At 45.2% G+C, this 16,895-nt stretch overlaps 1 protein-coding gene across 3 annotated transcripts in view; it reads left to right on the top strand.

The window, feature by feature from the left end:
• The first annotated feature begins 227 nt into the window (after window positions 1–227).
• The window catches only part of LOC137421366 (interleukin-10 receptor subunit beta), a 37,310-nt gene continuing 20,642 nt past the window's right edge, over window positions 228–16,895 (top strand). Inside the window, exons 1-5 of one of the 3 annotated variants that reach the window (XM_068107358.2) lie at window positions 228–438; window positions 12,155–12,311; window positions 15,157–15,326; window positions 15,934–16,076; window positions 16,297–16,438. In XM_068107358.2, coding sequence (XP_067963459.2) covers window positions 12,187–12,311; window positions 15,157–15,326; window positions 15,934–16,076; window positions 16,297–16,438 — 580 coding nt within the window. In that variant the 5' untranslated portion in view covers window positions 228–438; window positions 12,155–12,186. Of the gene's footprint in view, window positions 439–908; window positions 1,395–1,702; window positions 1,806–12,154; window positions 12,312–15,156; window positions 15,327–15,933; window positions 16,077–16,296; window positions 16,439–16,895 lie in introns of those variants that run through there. The other 2 variants (XM_068107357.2, XM_078771484.1) reach the window with 2 other exon arrangements.

The raw sequence follows: 16,895 nt of genomic DNA, 5'->3' as shown, positions 1-16,895 counted from the left end.
GCGACTGCCGTGTCCATGTCGATAGGTCACCAATGAAGGAGCTGGGGCTCCCACGTCGATCAGAAGAATGGACGCGACAAAAAGCTGGAATTCATCTGAGTTGCTTTATTGAAATCAAACACTCACTCGTCACTCAGGCACTCTGAAAACCCGTTTATCGGTCAGCAATATATATCTATTAACCCAGGGGGTTTGCCCAGGCCCGGCGCCAGGGGGCGTGGCCCAGCGTCCTGGCTGCGGCCTGGCAAGTTGAGGGCGAGCCTGCCCGGGCGTCCTGGACGAGCCCGGCATGGTGATCGCTCCGCGTCCTTGATAGGTGCAAGGCGATTGTGAACACCCAGCGGTAGCCGCTACATCACCACGCCATTGGGCTTTCGTGTCCGCCACAATATCGTGGATACTCCATGATACGGCACCCTCCCGTTCATACATAGCAAGGTCTGTTAATAAAATTGAGTGTTAAATTAATTATACAAGTGGTTGAGTTTAACAGGTTAAAGTACGGTACTGGTGTTGTTGAAAATGGTTTCCAGTACGTGACATGGGACCATCCATTAATTACGTACGAGCTAGCATACGATACGACAGACGTTTTACAATAGTCCAAAGTCCCTTAAGTCTCTTCCCTTTACCCGTCCGTCCTTCCAAAAATATTTTTCCCTTCTCTCTCCATTCGTCCCACATACCAAAGTCCTCCTTCCTTTTCCGAATCAACATTCCTCACTTTGTTTTTCAGTTTTTCAACATAAATATGGTTCCCTCCCCCGTGCGTACGTATTAAAAATACGGCCTAACGTTAAAGGGAAAACTGTACCGAGTTAATAGGGCGTGATTATTGTACGGCTTGGTGAGGGTAGAATTGTGTGCATTTATTAAAAAGTGTGCCATTTCCTTATTTTGAATGAATAACGAAGGATTAACGAATGAAGAAGAGCAGGTTGCGTATTCGGAAAGTCGCTTGTGTTCTGGGAAAGTTTTTTCTACGAAACAGGAACCGTTTCCGAGAAGAGGACAAGTGTCGACTTTCGTCGAGCAGGGCGGACGCGGCTCTCAGCGCGGACGCGGACCTACTCAGTGCGGACGCGGATCTCTGGACGGACGCAGATCTCTGACAGACGCGGATCTTTGGACGGACGCGGATCTTTGGACGGACGCGGATCTTTGGACGGACGCGGATCTTTTCAGGGCAGACGCGGATTTTCGCAGGGCGGACGCGGATCTCAGCGCGGACGCGGATTTTCTCAGGGCGGACGCGGATCTCAGCGCGGACGCGGATCTCAGCGCGGACGCGGATCTCAGCGCGGACGCGGACCTACTCAGTGCGGACGCGGACCTACTCATGGTGGTCATGGTGTCTGCTCTGTGGTTTGTCCTGGCTCTAATGACCCCCGCAGGTGAGTGCAGGTGTATACAACGGTACCCGTACGCGGCTATTACCATGAGCGTAACGATGTGTCTCATGTTGTGAACAGTCGTACAAAATGTCAATTTAATGTACGTCGATCGCGATGGACAAACCGGCCGTACTTGGACATTTCCTTGGGCAGAAAGTCCATATCAACCCAAAAGGTTCCATTTCGTGACTGACATATCCACAGCTCACAAAATAGGTACTGTACTTACCTTTGTCTATCCTACAAGCTTTAGTTTTGTGTTAATTATAACTTTATATCAACATTTAAACCTCCTCACTGAAGGTTACCCAAGGATGTGAGCAAGATCACCTGTAATTGTAACGGGCGGTTCCAAGGAACAGGTGATTCGGACCCTCAGTTACCGCCAAGGAACACGTGATTCGGACCTACGTGAGTAGTAATAATGAGGTTAACAAGTACAGATACATTCAAAGTACACCGCCCCCATGCCAAATAAATAAATATCTTTGTCATACCGCCCCGCAGCTCATGGAGACTGAATTGGGAGGGAGAGGTGCACAATAATTGATTGATTAATTGCACAATTAAAATCAATAAAAGATTGTCATAAAATATTTTCTTCCTCAATTGGCTAATAGCATAACTAAACCATTAGTGCCTCATCCGAAGATGTATCTTTTAGAAATTTAATTAAATAAGTCATTAATGAAAAATTACTTACCAACATTTTCCGGAATTTCCAGAATTTTTCTGGCAAGTAACAAACAAGAAAGCAAGAAAACAAGAAAACAAACAACCAGAGTGAAAACTGAGTACTCCCTTTCAGCGTGCGTCATTGCCGAGCCCCCTTCAGTGCCCGGCGATGACGTTATGCAGCGCCTGGAGATGACATAGGAAAGGAGCGGTGTACAACAAACAAACAAGTAAACAAACAAGAAAAAGAGCAATCAGAGATTGCAAACCCTCGCCAGGATGTATTTTCAGTGGTTTTAAAAGGCTTTTGTGTTAAAACAAATATGGCGGCCGAACCATGTGACCGATGACATCATTTTTTTCCCCTAAACTACTTTATTCCTAGATTATGCTCAATAAATTTAATCTTGATCGGATGAAGTTTTATACTTGTCAAATTATGACGTCATACTGGAGGAACCTATGGCATCATCATTAACATATTTTATTCCCCATGGAGAGTTCTTCACAATGAGCCATGTCTCAATTTTTTCTGTTCAGCCCTTTCTGAGATATAGAGGTGCAACGTTTTTCGGTTTTTCCAAGGTGGCGGCCGAACTACGTGACCGATGACGTCATCATTTTTTTTTTCTCCACCACTTTATGCCAACATGGCGCTCAATAAATTTCATCTTGAATGGATGAAGTTTTGTACTTGTCGAATTATGACGTCATAATGGAGGCACCTATGACATCATCATTAACATATTTTATTCCCCATGGAGAGTTCTTTACAATGAGCCATGTCTGAATTTTTTCTATTCGGTGCTTGTGGAGATTTAGAAGTGCAAAGTTTTTCGTTTTTTTCAAGATGGCGGCCAAACCTATGACATCATAATTATCATTTTAAAAATTCTACAGGTGGAGTTGCACCGATGGTGAAAATTTCCTGTCAATCGGACCAACGGTTGCAGAGAAAATCATATTTATTCTGTGCGGACAAACAGACAGACAGACAAACAGGCAAACAAACACTCAAATGCAATACACTCTCCTCAGGCGAGGGTAACAAACAACCAGAGTGAAAACTGAGTACTCCCTTTCAGCGTGCGTCATTGCCGGGCCCCCTTCGGTGCCCGGCAATGATGTTGTGCAGCACCTGGAGATGGCATAGGAAAGGTGCGGTGTACAATATTCAATCTGTAATACTGGTGATATTGTTTATTTGTCATGTAAAAAGGTCCAAGTTGTTTAAAGCTCTCAATGGTGAAGGGCCCAAGCTGTGTTTTGGGTTTTAGGGGTATTTTGGGTCTTTAAGGGTATTATGGGTCTTCGTGGTATTTGGGTCTTTGCAGTCTTTAAGGGTAGTTTGGGTCTTCAGAGGTCTTGGTGGTCCTAAGGGTCTTGGGGGACTTAAAGGGTTGTCAAAGGTCTGAGGGGTCTCAGCAGTCTGAAGGGTCAAAAGGTATATTTCAACAGTACGTAATTAAGGACTGTGGTTTGAGAGTTAATTTTATTTTTTTATTTTTTTATTTTTTATTTTTTTGTATACAGAATCGAGGCTCGTGAAAGAGCTAACATTTATCAAACAAACAAACAAATCAAACAAACAAGCAAACAAAGTATATAAAAAGGGGAGCGGCAGACAAGATGGGGAGAGAAGGGGAGGAAGCACACAAACACAACATTTGAGAGCAGGGACATCGGGAGATGTGTGGGAGGGAGAGGGCTTGGGGGGAGGCAGGATAGGTATAAAACGCAAGGACACCAAGGACTTCCAGGAAAGCAGTTGGTATTTCAAAAAAGTGGATTTGGGGTGAAATTAGCGGGGGTAGAAAAGATCAAGGTTTTGGATTGGGGAAGATAAGAGATGGTGATGAACAGCTGTTTTAAAGACCTGGAGGGAGGAGTGGGATTGAAGAGAGTGAGGGAGTTTGTTCCAGAGGCGGGAGAAAAGAGGAATGGAGGAGTGAAGGTGAGCAGAGAGTCTTGATTTTGGCAGTTTAACCATAAGAGGGTTGCAGGCAGATCTTGTGTGACCTGTAGGAATATTTGGGGGACAGAGCACAGACAGGGCTGGGGGGGCTAGGCAGGAGAGGAGTCGGTAGAAGACGGAAAGACCACCAACCTGCCTGTGGTGAGTAAGTGAAAGGCCCTCGGAGATAGCGTCGTCGCGGGAGATTCCAATGATTCTGAACGCTTTGGTTTCAACAGCGTGAAGACGAGCTAGGTGTGAGGCAGGAGCACCAGCCCAGAGAGGGAGAGCAGTACTCCATTGAGCTGCAGATGAAAGCCTTGTATGTGGTGAGGAGCTCAGGTGTGCCAAGGAAGGACTTCGCACGATGGAGGATGCCCAGTCGGCGACTGGCTTTGGAGGCCAGCTTGGAAATGTGGTTTTCCCAGGAAAGATCATGGCAGATAGCGAGACCCAAAAGCTTGAGTGACAGAACTTCTTGGAGAGGATTATTCAGAAAGTAGATGGGAGGGTTGTCCAGTCAGTCTTTTCGGAGACACATCGTAAGAGTGTGAAATTGTCAGGATTGAAAGACATGTTCCACTTGTTTGCCCAGTCTGTGATTTTGTCCAGGTCTGCATAGAGTGAGGAGGCTGCAGACTGCCGATCTGAGGGATGAGGAATGGAGCGACAGAGAGTAGAGTCATCAGCAAAGAAAAAGAGAGGATTTTCAAGAGAGTCAGAGAGATCATTGATGAAGACCAGAAAAAGCACAGGGCCCAGAACACTGCCTTGGGGAACTCCAGCCTGAACAGGAAGAGGAGATGAGAGAAACCCATTCAGGGCCACATGTTGACTACGACTAGAAAGGAAGTCCGCCAGCCATGCGTGGAGATTTCCATGGATACCAAAGGAGGAGAGTTTGGTGAGCAGAGCGGGGTGCCAGACCGTATCGAAGGCACGTGATATGTCGAGGGAGACGGCTCTAATTTCCTGTTTGGCATTGAGGACCTCCATCCATTGTTGAGACAGCAGAAGCAGCATGTCCAGAGTAGAGTGACCTGGTCTAAAACCAAATTGATGATCAGAGATCAAGCCATTGGAGAAGAGGAAAGATTTCATATCCGAAGCAATGATGGATTCCATGACTTTGCTGATAATTGGGAGAAGGCTGATTGGTCTGTAGTTGCTGGGATCTGTTTTTGCACCTTTTTTGTGTAAAGCGGTGATGTTGGCTGATTTCCAAGCAGATGGCAGTTGACCTTGAGCAAAAGAGAGGGTGAAGAGAACAGAGAGAGGGAGTGAAAGAGCGGAAGAACAGGGTTTTAGGACCCGTGGGCTGATGCCGTCAGGTCCAGTTGCAGAATCAGAGTCGAGGGTTGACAGAAACTTTTCCACCTTGTCAGGAGGAAAGGACACGGAGTCCAGAAGCAGCTGGGTACGACTGGGTACGGTGGGTACAGAGAGGGATGGGTTTGGGACACAAGATTTAGAGGCAAACACAGAGTTGAGGCATTCAGCTTTTTCACTTGCGGAGTCAGCTGTGTCACCATTTGAGGTAAGGGAGGGGATGGAGGGGGAACAAACACCAGAAACAGATTTGACCAGATGCCACCAGGATTTGGAAGAGGGAGACAGATAAGAGAGTTCGGTCTTGAGAACGGAGAGATATTGTTTCCCGGCTCTCCTGAGGGTGGACACACACTTGTTTCGGGCTTTGTGAAAGGAAATGAGATTTCCTTCCGTTGGATTTGCTTTCCAGGAGACGAAGGCAAGTTGTTTCTGGGCAACAGCCTCACCATAAGATTCCGTGTACCATGGACGGGAGGAAGGGTATGACAACTGAAGACGAGATGGGATAAATCTGTGCATGAGAGAGACCAATTTACTTTGGAAGAATTCCCAGGATGAGTTGATGTCAGAGGTGGTAGAGATGTGAGTCCAGTCCTGATGATTGATGGCTGCTTGAAGACCGTGAGTTTTTAAGAAGAAGAAGACGTTTTGGTCACAAATAAACAATCATACAAACAAACATCAGCATATACTTTTGCTCTATTTTATAAGATTATAAGATTTGCTCTATTTTATAAGATTATAAGATTTGCTCTATTATATAAGATTATAAGATTTGCTCTATTATATAAGAATATAAGATTTGCTCTATTATATAAGATTATAAGATTTGCTCTATTATATAAGATTATAAGATTTGCTCTATTATATAAAATTATAAGATTTGCTCTATTATATAAGATTATAAGATTTGCTCTATTACTAGGGCATGCCCGTACTATATCTATATCTAAAATTATATCCCCCCCCTCTATTTACATGAAATGGTTTGGTCCAAAGCGAACGGCTTGCGAGTGGTGACAATCCCCCCCCTCTATTTACATGCAATGGTTCGGTCCAAAGCGAACGGCTTCCGGAGTTTGGTAAAGAAATCGCCATCGCGTACACAAACGCGCAGGAAAGCGAATGAATCGCAAATTCGTTTTTATTAGTTGTAAAACATAGTTTAACGCCAACATAGTTTGCAAACGTGAAATAAATGAATACGCTCTCAAATGTGCCATCCGAGGCAGAGTGTGCCCGCCACGTTCGGCACACGCGATCGTTCGCTGCTCTCTGATTGGTTGAATCGTTTTTTGGACATAGCTCGGTAAGTAATTGTCCGATTAATATGAAACCTTGAAAAGGCACATCCTCGGGTCCCCAGCAATATACCTGGCAAGTTAAAAGTATATCGGACCCGTGGTTGTCGAGAAACAGCGGTCACAGACAAACAGACAGACAGACAGAGATTACTGGAATTATAGATAGATATAAGACTAGGACGTGCCCGTACGTGGGTGCCCGTTCCTTGCCCAAAAAAAAAAAAAAAATGTCTGGGCGTGCCCATGGGCCCATGGGCGTGCCCGTAAGTGCGTGATGTGACCGTACAATGAATGTATCGTCCCGACGCCGCAGCTCGGATGGCGCTGCAGTTAATCGGGCCTGTATCGGCAGAGTTATTATAAACGTGTACTACAATCGATCGTACCTTACAGCGTCTGCTCGCCACGTTCAGCATCAGTACGTCGTCACTATGACTATCCGTAAGTCCGGAAGTGACGTCCTCATTTGACTGTCCGGAAGGTCGCATATCGCAGTTACGATGAATCGCAAATTAGTTTTAATTAGTTTTAAAACATAGTTTAACGCCAACATAGTTTGCCAACGTGAAATAAATGAATACGCTCTCAAATGTGCCGTCCGAGGCAGAGTCTGTTCGGCACATTCGGCACACGTGATAGCTCGCTGCTCTCTGATTGGTTGAATCGTTTTTTGGACATAGCTCGGTAACTACTTCTCCGATTAATATGAAACCTTGAAAAGGCACATCCTCAGGTCCCCAGCAATATACCTGGCAAGTTTAAAGTATATCGGACCCCGTGGTTGTCGAGAAACAGCGGTCACAGACACACAGACATACACACAGACATACAGAGATTACTGGAATTATAGATAGATTATAAGATTTGCTCTATTTTATAAGATTATAAGATTTGCTCGATTATATAAGATTATAAGATTTGCTCTATTATATAAGATTATAAGATTTGCTCTATTATATAAGATTATAAGATTTGCTCTATTATATAAGATTATAAGATTTGCTCTATTATATAAGATTATAAGATTTGCTCTATTATATAAGATTATAAGATTTGCTCTATTATATAAGATTATAAGATTTGCTCTATTTTATAAGATTATAAGATTTGCTCTATTATATAAGATTATAAGATTTGCTCTATTATATAAGATTATAAGATTTGCTCTATTATATAAGATTATAAGATTTGCTCTATTTTTACAAGACTAGGGCATGCCCGTACTATATATATATCTAAAATTATATCCCCCCCCCTATTTACATGAAATGGTTTGGTCCAAAGCGAACGGCTTGCGAGTGGTGACAATCCCCCCCCTCTATTTACATGCAATGGTTCGGTCCAAAGCGAACGGCTTCCGGAGTTTGGTAAAGAAATCGCCATCGCGTACACAAACGCGCAGGAAAGCGAATGAATCGCAAATTCGTTTTTATTAGTTGTAAAACATAATGCCCAATTATTCAATTAGCGCCAACGTATTTTGGCTGTTTGCAATTTAATCGCAAGGCAAAGTAGAAAGAGAAGAGGGAAAAAAAGAAAAGCCTTGCCTTGCTGCAAACAGCTGCTGCAAACAACAACAACATGGAAGGCTGCACTGTCCGGAAGTTGGCATATCGCAGTTACGATTATTTTAGTGTTAATGGCCAATTATTCAATTAGCGCCAACGTATTTTGGCTGTTTGCAATTTAATCGCAAGGAAAAGTAGAAAGAGAAGAGGGAAAAAAAGAAAAGCCTTGCATTAACGCATTAACGCTTGCATTGCATTAACGGTTCGGCACACGTGATAGCTCGCTGCTCTCTGATTGGTTGAAGCGTTTTTTGGACATAGCTCGGTAGGTACTTGTCCGATTAATTACAAACCTTGAAAAGGCACATCCTCGGGTCCCCAGCAATATACCTGGCAAGTTTCAAGTATATCGGACCCGTGGTTGTCGAGAAACAGCGGTCACAGACAAACACACAGACACACAGACACACAGACACACAGACACACAGACACACAGACACACAGACACACAGAGATTGCTGGAATTATAGATAAGATTATAAGATTTGCTCTATTATATAAGAATATAAGATTTGCTCTATTATATATTATAAGATTTGCTCTATTATATAAGATTATAAGATTTGCTCTATTATATAAGATTATAAGATTTGCTCTATTTTATAAGATATATAAGATTTGCTCTATTATATAAGATTATAAGATTTGCTCTATTTTATAAGATTATAAGATTTGCTCTATTATATAAGATTATAAGATTTGCTCTATTAATATAAGATTATAAGATTTGCTCTATTATATAAGATTATAAGATTTGCTCTATTATATAAGATTATAAGATTTGCTCTATTATATAAGATTATAAGATTTGCTCTATTATATAAGATTATAAGATTTGCTCTATTTTATAAGATATATAAGATTTGCTCTATTATATATGAGATTATAAGATTTGCTCTATTTTATAAGATTACTAGCAGAAGTACCCGGCATTGCCGGGCGGGGGAGGGGAACGGGGGGGGGGAGGGGAGGGGAGGGGAACAGGGGGGAGGGGAGAAGAGTGGGAGGGGGGGGGAGAAGAGGGGGGGGATGGGGAGGGTGCGGAGGGCGGAGGGGAGGGGGGAGGGAAGAGGGGGGGATGGGGAGGGAGAGGGATGGAGGGAGGGGAGGGGTGGAGGGAGACGGGAGGAGGTGGGGGCAGGGGAGAGGGTGGGGTAGGGGAGGGGGAAGAAGAGGAGGGGGTAGGGAGGGAGGGGAGAAGGGTGAGGGGGTAGGGTGGAGGGGGTAGGTGGAGGGGGAGTGAGGGGGAGGGGGAAAGGGGGGGAAGTGAAGGGGGAGGGGGAACGGGAGGGGACAAGGGGAGGGGGGAGGGGGAACAGGGAGGGGAGGGGGAAAAGGGAGGGGAGGGGGGAGGGGGAACAAGGGAGGGGGCGGGGGGAGGGGGACAACGGGACGGGGGAGGGGGAGGGGGAAAGGGAGGGGAGGGGGGACACAGGGGGGGGAGGGGGAAAATGGAGGGGCAGGGGAGGGGGGAGAAGGGGAGGGGAGAAGGGGAGGGGTTAGGGTGGAGGGTGGAGGGGGAAGGAAGGGGGGGAGGGGGAAGGGGGAGGGAAGGGGATGGCCAGTCAACAATGACGTTGCAGTTCTCATGGTCGGAGAGCAGCACAACAATCGGCACATAGTCCTGCATCTATCGCAACAGCACGAAGCGGATTTTGGGACTCACGCATCTTGTGACGTCCTCCAGTACCGGCGTTGCCGGGGGGGGAAGGGAGACCCTACATTCCCAACCCGTACATTCGCCCTCTCGACTCAAGCTCACTCGGACAACACGCTCGCACAATTACACCGTGACGGCCCAATGGTCATGTCTATGCCACAAATCACGGGCGCACTGTATTGAAATGTCTATGCCACAAATCACGGGCGCACTGAATTGAAAATATATAGAACGCTCATACTCCGTGAAAAGTGAAGCCACCGTGTCGCCATCTTGGTCAGCACGACTCAACCAACTCGCTTCGTGGATCTCGTTTTGTGCGGTAATAAACTGCTCCAATCGGTTACGGAAGGGTTGTGGAAAGACGTTTCACAGCTGTTTCAAAGACATTTAATTCATATCGCACAAAATCGATACAAAACACGATCGCATAAAAGGTGAAAAAACGTGTGACGTGTGACGGGATGGAACATCACGTGATCGCTCTGAGCGAATCAGCGAGCTGCTCTGGAACCGGCTGAGATAAGCGGGTACTTCGCTGAAATGCGCTGAGGTTAATATGAATAAAAAATATGGATCGTCAAATATTTTGAGTTCGGCCATGTTCGTCCCAGGCTCAATGGGCATGTCTATGCCAAATATCAAGCACGTAAGCCTCTCCGTTTAGGAGTCTATCGGTAACATTACACACACACAAACTGTGTTTTATATATATAGATAAGATTTGCTCTATTTTATAAGATTATAAGATTTGCTCTATTATATAAGATTATAAGATTTGTTCTATTATATAAGATTATAAGATTTGCTCTATTTTATAAGATTATAAGATTTGCTCTATTATATAAGATTATAAAGATGGGAGACCAGTCCTGATGATTTGATGGCTGCTTGAAGACCGTGAGTTTTTAAGAAGAAGAAGACGTTTTGGTCACAAATAAACAATCATACAAACAAACATCAGCATATACTTTGGATGGAGTAGGGGGAAGGGGGAAAAGGGAGGGGGAAAAGGGGAGGGGCGGGGGAAAAGGGGAGGGGAGGGGGAGAAGGGGAGGGGGTAGGGTGGAGGGGGAAGGGAGGACGGAGGGGGGAGGGGGTAGGTGGAGGGAAGGGGAGGGCCAGTCAACAATGACGTTGCAGTTCTCATGGTCGGAGAGCAGCACAACAATCGCGACATCGTCCTGCATCTTCGCAACAGCATGAAGCGGATTTTGGAGACTCACCGATCCTGTGACGCCCTCCAGTACCAGCGTTGCCGGGCGGGGGAAGGGAGACCCGTACATTCCCAACCCGTACATTCGCCCTCTCGACTCAAGCTCACTCGGACAAAAGCCTCGCACAAATTACACCGTGAAGGCCCAATGGTCATGTCTATGCCACAAATCAAGTACGTGAGCGAGTCGGGCGCACTGAATTGAAAATATATAGAACGCTCATACTCCGTGAAAAGTGAAGCCGCCGTGTCGCCATCTTGGTTAGCACGACTCGACCAACTAGCTTCGCGGATCTCGTTTGTTTTGAACGTGTGAATTACGTGCGAACGCGTAACTGTGAGTTTATGGCGGCAAGGAGCATCACGTGATTGCTCTGAGCGAATCAGCACACTGCTCTGCCACCTGATCAGATTCCGTGTATAATATTCCTCGCTGAAATGCGCTGAGGTAAATATTAATAAAAAATATGGATCTCGTAAAGATGAAAGAAAAAAAAACCGATGTGGTGTGAATGGCAATGTTCCTCGCTGAAATGTGAAAAAACGCAATCGCTTTTCGTTCTGAAATACGTGCGAACGCGTAACTGAGTTAATGGCGGCAAGGAACATCACGTGATCGCTCTGAGCGAATCAGCGCGCTGCTCTGCCACCGGTCAGATTCCGTGCATAATATTCCTCGCTGAAATGCGCTGAGGTAAAAATATGGTAAAAAAATATTATGAAATAATTTCTTTTTAGGTTGGCCATGTTCTTCCCAGGCTCAATAGCCATGTCTGTGCCAAATATCAAGTACGTGAGCCTCTCCGTTTAGGAGTCTATCGGTAACATTACACACACACAAACTGTGTTTCATATATATATATATATAGATTATAACATTTGCTCTATTATATAAGATTATAAGATTTGCTCTATTATATGAGATTATAAGATTTGCTCTATTATATAAGATTTTAAAGATTACCGAGTCCCCTTTCGTTGTGTATTTACAATGTCCAGTGATCATTTGTGTATTAGTGTTTATTAGTGTTTATTCCCATCTGGATTGCAGGCTGTTCGGTGCCCACTCCACGGAAGCTGTTCATGGATTCGTTAAACCTCAATCATATCCTGCGCTGGCAGCAAGGCAGTGTTGAAAATTCCACAACCATTCAAAGCAATAATTCAACATCCTCTGAGAGACAGTCATACCGGGTAGAATATAAAAGGTAGGTAGATAGACTATATGATCTCTTGTACACAGCACCTGGGTGCTGGTTGCATCGTTGCTGTGATGCTGTTTGCTGCTGGAACAATACTTCAATACATTAGGCCACAATTTGGAACTAATCCAAGGTACCAGCACACATTGGCTTACTTTTTATTTTTTCAAAGTACCGTAGCATGTTTAATATGGACAGGTGAGCAATAACAGGTAGAAAGTCGTACTTGGTGTACCCTCTTTTGGACCGTGTACTCTATGGTGCAATTCTCTGTGAAGGACAACGATAGCAGTTTTTATGTTACCGACTTTGAAGCATTTCTACATTGGAGCTAACTCTACAACATATCCAAAGAAGTGTCTAACTGGTGTCCGTCTATCCTCACATTTTGGCCTGATGACATCAGGTCTTATTTGTAGGGAGGGGTAGTAGGGATGTGGGCTTAGGGGACGGGGCGAGGTGAGATAGCCAATTCTAAAGATATTGTAATTCCAACTGTGAACTCTCCTTGAGATTGGAAATATTAATTACTTGGGACAGTTTATCTCAAGTTCAGGAGACGCTACATGTTCTCCTTTTATCCATACTCAGTTGGCAATGTTGAAGCGGCATATAGCTCCGCATGTGGTCTTTTCCTGGGGACACGGCAGGATGCAGTGCCCGCTTTAGGTTAGAGAAGGAATTTCTAATTTGTTAATGGTGCTGGCGTTCACTCTCCGACTCTTCGTTAAGGACATCATGAGATATTTAACGTCCACAACACATACTGTCAGATGGGACACCCAGTTTAACGTCCATCCGAGGGACGGCACACACATGATGGATCACCATTCCTGTGAAACGCTGGGATTCAAACCCAGGCTGAGTGGCTTGGAGGTGAGAGTATCTACCTCCAAGCCACCCTACCAGCCCGCTTGTGCAGTTTATGGTCGGGTCAAGAATCAAACCCAAACTACAAGGCAAGTGTGCTACCACTGACTACCCTTTCGGACTTGCAGGTTCAATCAACCCTTTTATGTGCTCTGGTTGAAGGATTTTGTTGGATTGGCAGTAAAAAATCCTGGCCCAATATGGCAATACTTTTAACGAGTTTTGTAGTGCAGTATCCACAAAGTTGTCAAACAGCATAGTTGTCTGTGATGATATCTCAACCTGATTTTTGATCATCAAACTCTCACCCCTCTCTCATCAGCTCTTCCATGACCCTCAATTGCTGTAAGAATATAATATGGAAGCTTCAAAATGCCTCCAGAATAAGATACATTTAAACCATCTTGGACTGCTCCCAACTCCTGATTGACAATTTCCAAAATCTGAGCAGTTGTTTGGATTCTTTTAAGTGATTCTTCACCATTGAGAGATCGAGTGAAAAGCAATATATGACGTATTTAAAAAAAGTTATGGACGAGTTATGACTAAACTGGTGGATGAGTTGGTTTGGTGACAAGAACAAGCCGATTAGATTTTGTTTCAGGTCCAAATCCAGATCCGGCCTATCAGTGGGATAGAAACCATAAACTGTTCAGCCTGGTGGAGGTATTCGCTCTACTGAGTGTCGTTCTAGTTTCACATGCATCAGCTCGTATGTCAACATTTCTATTGGAAATGTATCACATATGGGGGATGGTGGGAAAAATGTACTTCCCATTTTTACATCCATAATGTATATATACCATCTCTTCACTGAAAAATGATGTAAACATGATCATTAAAACTCTAATGTCCATTGGCTGTTGTACAACTGTCTTGCTATCAATTTGAAGATTTTTCTATAGCATCTTCAACACTCCTATTAAGTTTAATTCCTTCCTTGCTCCCTAAAGCTCTCCTTGCACTATTTTATAATCTTCTCATAAATTCTGCTCCATTATTCGTGAGGAATGTCTCATATAATACCTTCATTTTGATCCCACCATCATCCACCCTTCCCTAAATCCAAACACATACCCCACAATTGCCTCATAAAATAATTCCTTCCTTTTTTGTAATCTTATCCCAATCTGCCCCGAATTGTTATGTCTTCACCCAGTCAATTTGCCACCACGCCGTCGCCCAGCCACCGTGCCGTCGCCCAGCGCCAGCGCCTAACCACCGCGCCATCACCCAGCCACCGTGCCGTCGCCCAGCCACCGTGCCGTCGCCCAGCACCAGCGCCTAACCACCGCGCCATCGCCCAGCCACCGTGCCATCGCCCAGCCACCATGCCGTCGCCCAGCCACAGTGCCGTCGCCCAGCGCCAGCGCCTAACCACCACGCCATCGCCCAGCCACCGTGCCGTCGCCCAGCGCCAGCGCCTAACCACCGCGCCGTCGCCCATCCACCGCGCCATCACCCAGCCACCGCGCCGTCGCCCACCCACCGCGCCGTCGCCCAGCCACCGCGCCGTCGCCCAGCCACCGCGCCGTCGCCCAGCCACCGCGCCGTCGCCCAGCCACCGCGCCGTCGCCCAGCCACCGCGCCGTCGCCCAGCCACCATGCCGTCGCCCAGCGCCAGCGCCTAACCACCGTGCCATCGCCCAGCGCCAGCGCCTAACCACCGCGCCGTCGCCCAGCCACCGCGCCGTCACCCAGCCACCGCGCCGTCGCCCAGCGCCTAACCACCGCGCCGCCGCCCAGCCTCGCGCTGACACTTGGTCACTGCATCGTAGCCATGCCACCATGCCATCATCCAGCCAACACTCCTTCACCCATCCAACGAGCTGCCATATATTCACCACACCATCATCTAACAGTTGCCCTAAATTCTAACCATCGAGTCATCCCCCAGCCACTGACCCAAATCTCTGTCACTGTTCTGTCTGTGAACCACAACTCTTTCTTAGCTCTCCCTTTGTTTAATTTTCTTTTTCAGCACATACAAGAAGGACGAATGGGTGCCGCAATGTGAGAGAACATCATTTACAAACTGTTCCTTTCATGATACCTTCGCCATGTTTTCACTCTATCACATCCGGGTCAGAGCCGAGGCCATGGGTCACTTCTCAGACTGGATCAGCACCACATTTAAACCTTACATCGATGGTACGACGTGAAATATGACACTGGTTATCAAAATCTACTTCATTTGAATCAATGTGAGGTTACATACAGTACATCTCTAAGTACTCATTGGCCGAGACTTGCGATGTGATCCTCCAGAATTCTCAACATTGTGCACAAAATATTTTTACAAATCATTCAATGTGCTTTAGTGGTTTCTTTAACCACTTTGGTAAAGATAACATTAAAAAAAGTATCCCAATCGCTCGAAATGTAATGTATTTAACAATAGTACACTGATAGAAAAGTTGCCTTTTTCTTTATTATTATTCCAGCCTCCTGAGCACTTGTGAACCTTCCTCTCCTGAACACGCATTCTGAAATAGCTTAACCAAAAAGAGCACAACTCGTATACTATGCATTTTATTTGGAACTAAGTCACAACACAATTTCTGCCGATGAGCAGATGTCCGCTTCTTCACTTCGAAATCGGACAAATCGTCCCAATAATTTTTGCAACAGGAACATATGGATCTAAATTCTAACTCGTGCAGGGAGAGATTCTCAATTATTTCCTTATTTGTGTTCATCAAATTGCCTGCAAATCCCTTGGCGATGACCGTACCACATGTTGCCTCTTTCCTTGCAGGACGTTTTGGACCTCCTCGTATAACTCTAGGTGGTTGGGGCACCTCCATGTCTGTGAGCTTGTCACTTCCGCAGGTTCATGCCAGTTTTGGCAAAATTGATTACATGTTAAAATGGTGCCAGGCGTCACACAATTGTACTCAGGTGAGACACGACAGATAGCCATCTCAGGACATGACATGCACAACAGATCCACAACATCCGTAGATGCCCGGCCGCAAATTCCAGTGTTGACCTTTTCACCTTAACCACTTTTTCACCAAATGCTTTCCAATTTCCTTACCTATGAACTCTTCATGCCCTGCATTCCTCATCAACCCTTCGATGCCAGTTACCATGCATTGACTGTGCGATTCTTGCCCAGATGGAGCAGTGCAAAGAGAGAGAAACCTCGGAAGCGACAACTCTGAATGACCTCCAGGCCAATACTGATTATTGTGTTGTGGCTTGGATCATTGGGTCAGATAACCCCATTTCTGACCAAGTTCCATTTCATACGTCCACAGGTATATTTGTGATATATCTGTATATATAAAAGAAAGTTTTTGTTTGTTTGTTTGTTTGTTTGTCTGCACACGCTAATCTCCTGAACAGTGAAAGATAGGAGGAAACCTCTGAAACAAAAAATGGCGGGACGGGCTCCGGGAAGGTTATAGGCTAGGTGGCGAGGCCGGTCGAGGCCGCCTCGGCCGGGCTGGGCCCATTTCGCAATTAAAAGCTGAGCTGAATTATAGTAGTCAATCTTCTACGGCCACGAGTAAAAGCTGAATTATAGTAGTAAATTCATTCAAAAAGAACCCGGGCCACGCCGGGTGCTTTCGGCTAGTATATATATATATATATATATATATATATATATATATATATATATATATATATATATATACATATATATATATATATATAAATACAGACTGGGCATTTAATATGGAATATTTTTTTTTTCTTGACTTGGGTTTACTT

This window comes from Myxine glutinosa, chromosome 2 (genome assembly GCF_964187855.1).
Source record: "Myxine glutinosa chromosome 2, kmMyxGlut1.1, whole genome shotgun sequence".
Lineage (NCBI taxonomy): Eukaryota > Metazoa > Chordata > Myxini > Myxiniformes > Myxinidae > Myxine > Myxine glutinosa.
This window is presented reverse-complemented; position numbering and strand designations above follow the sequence as displayed.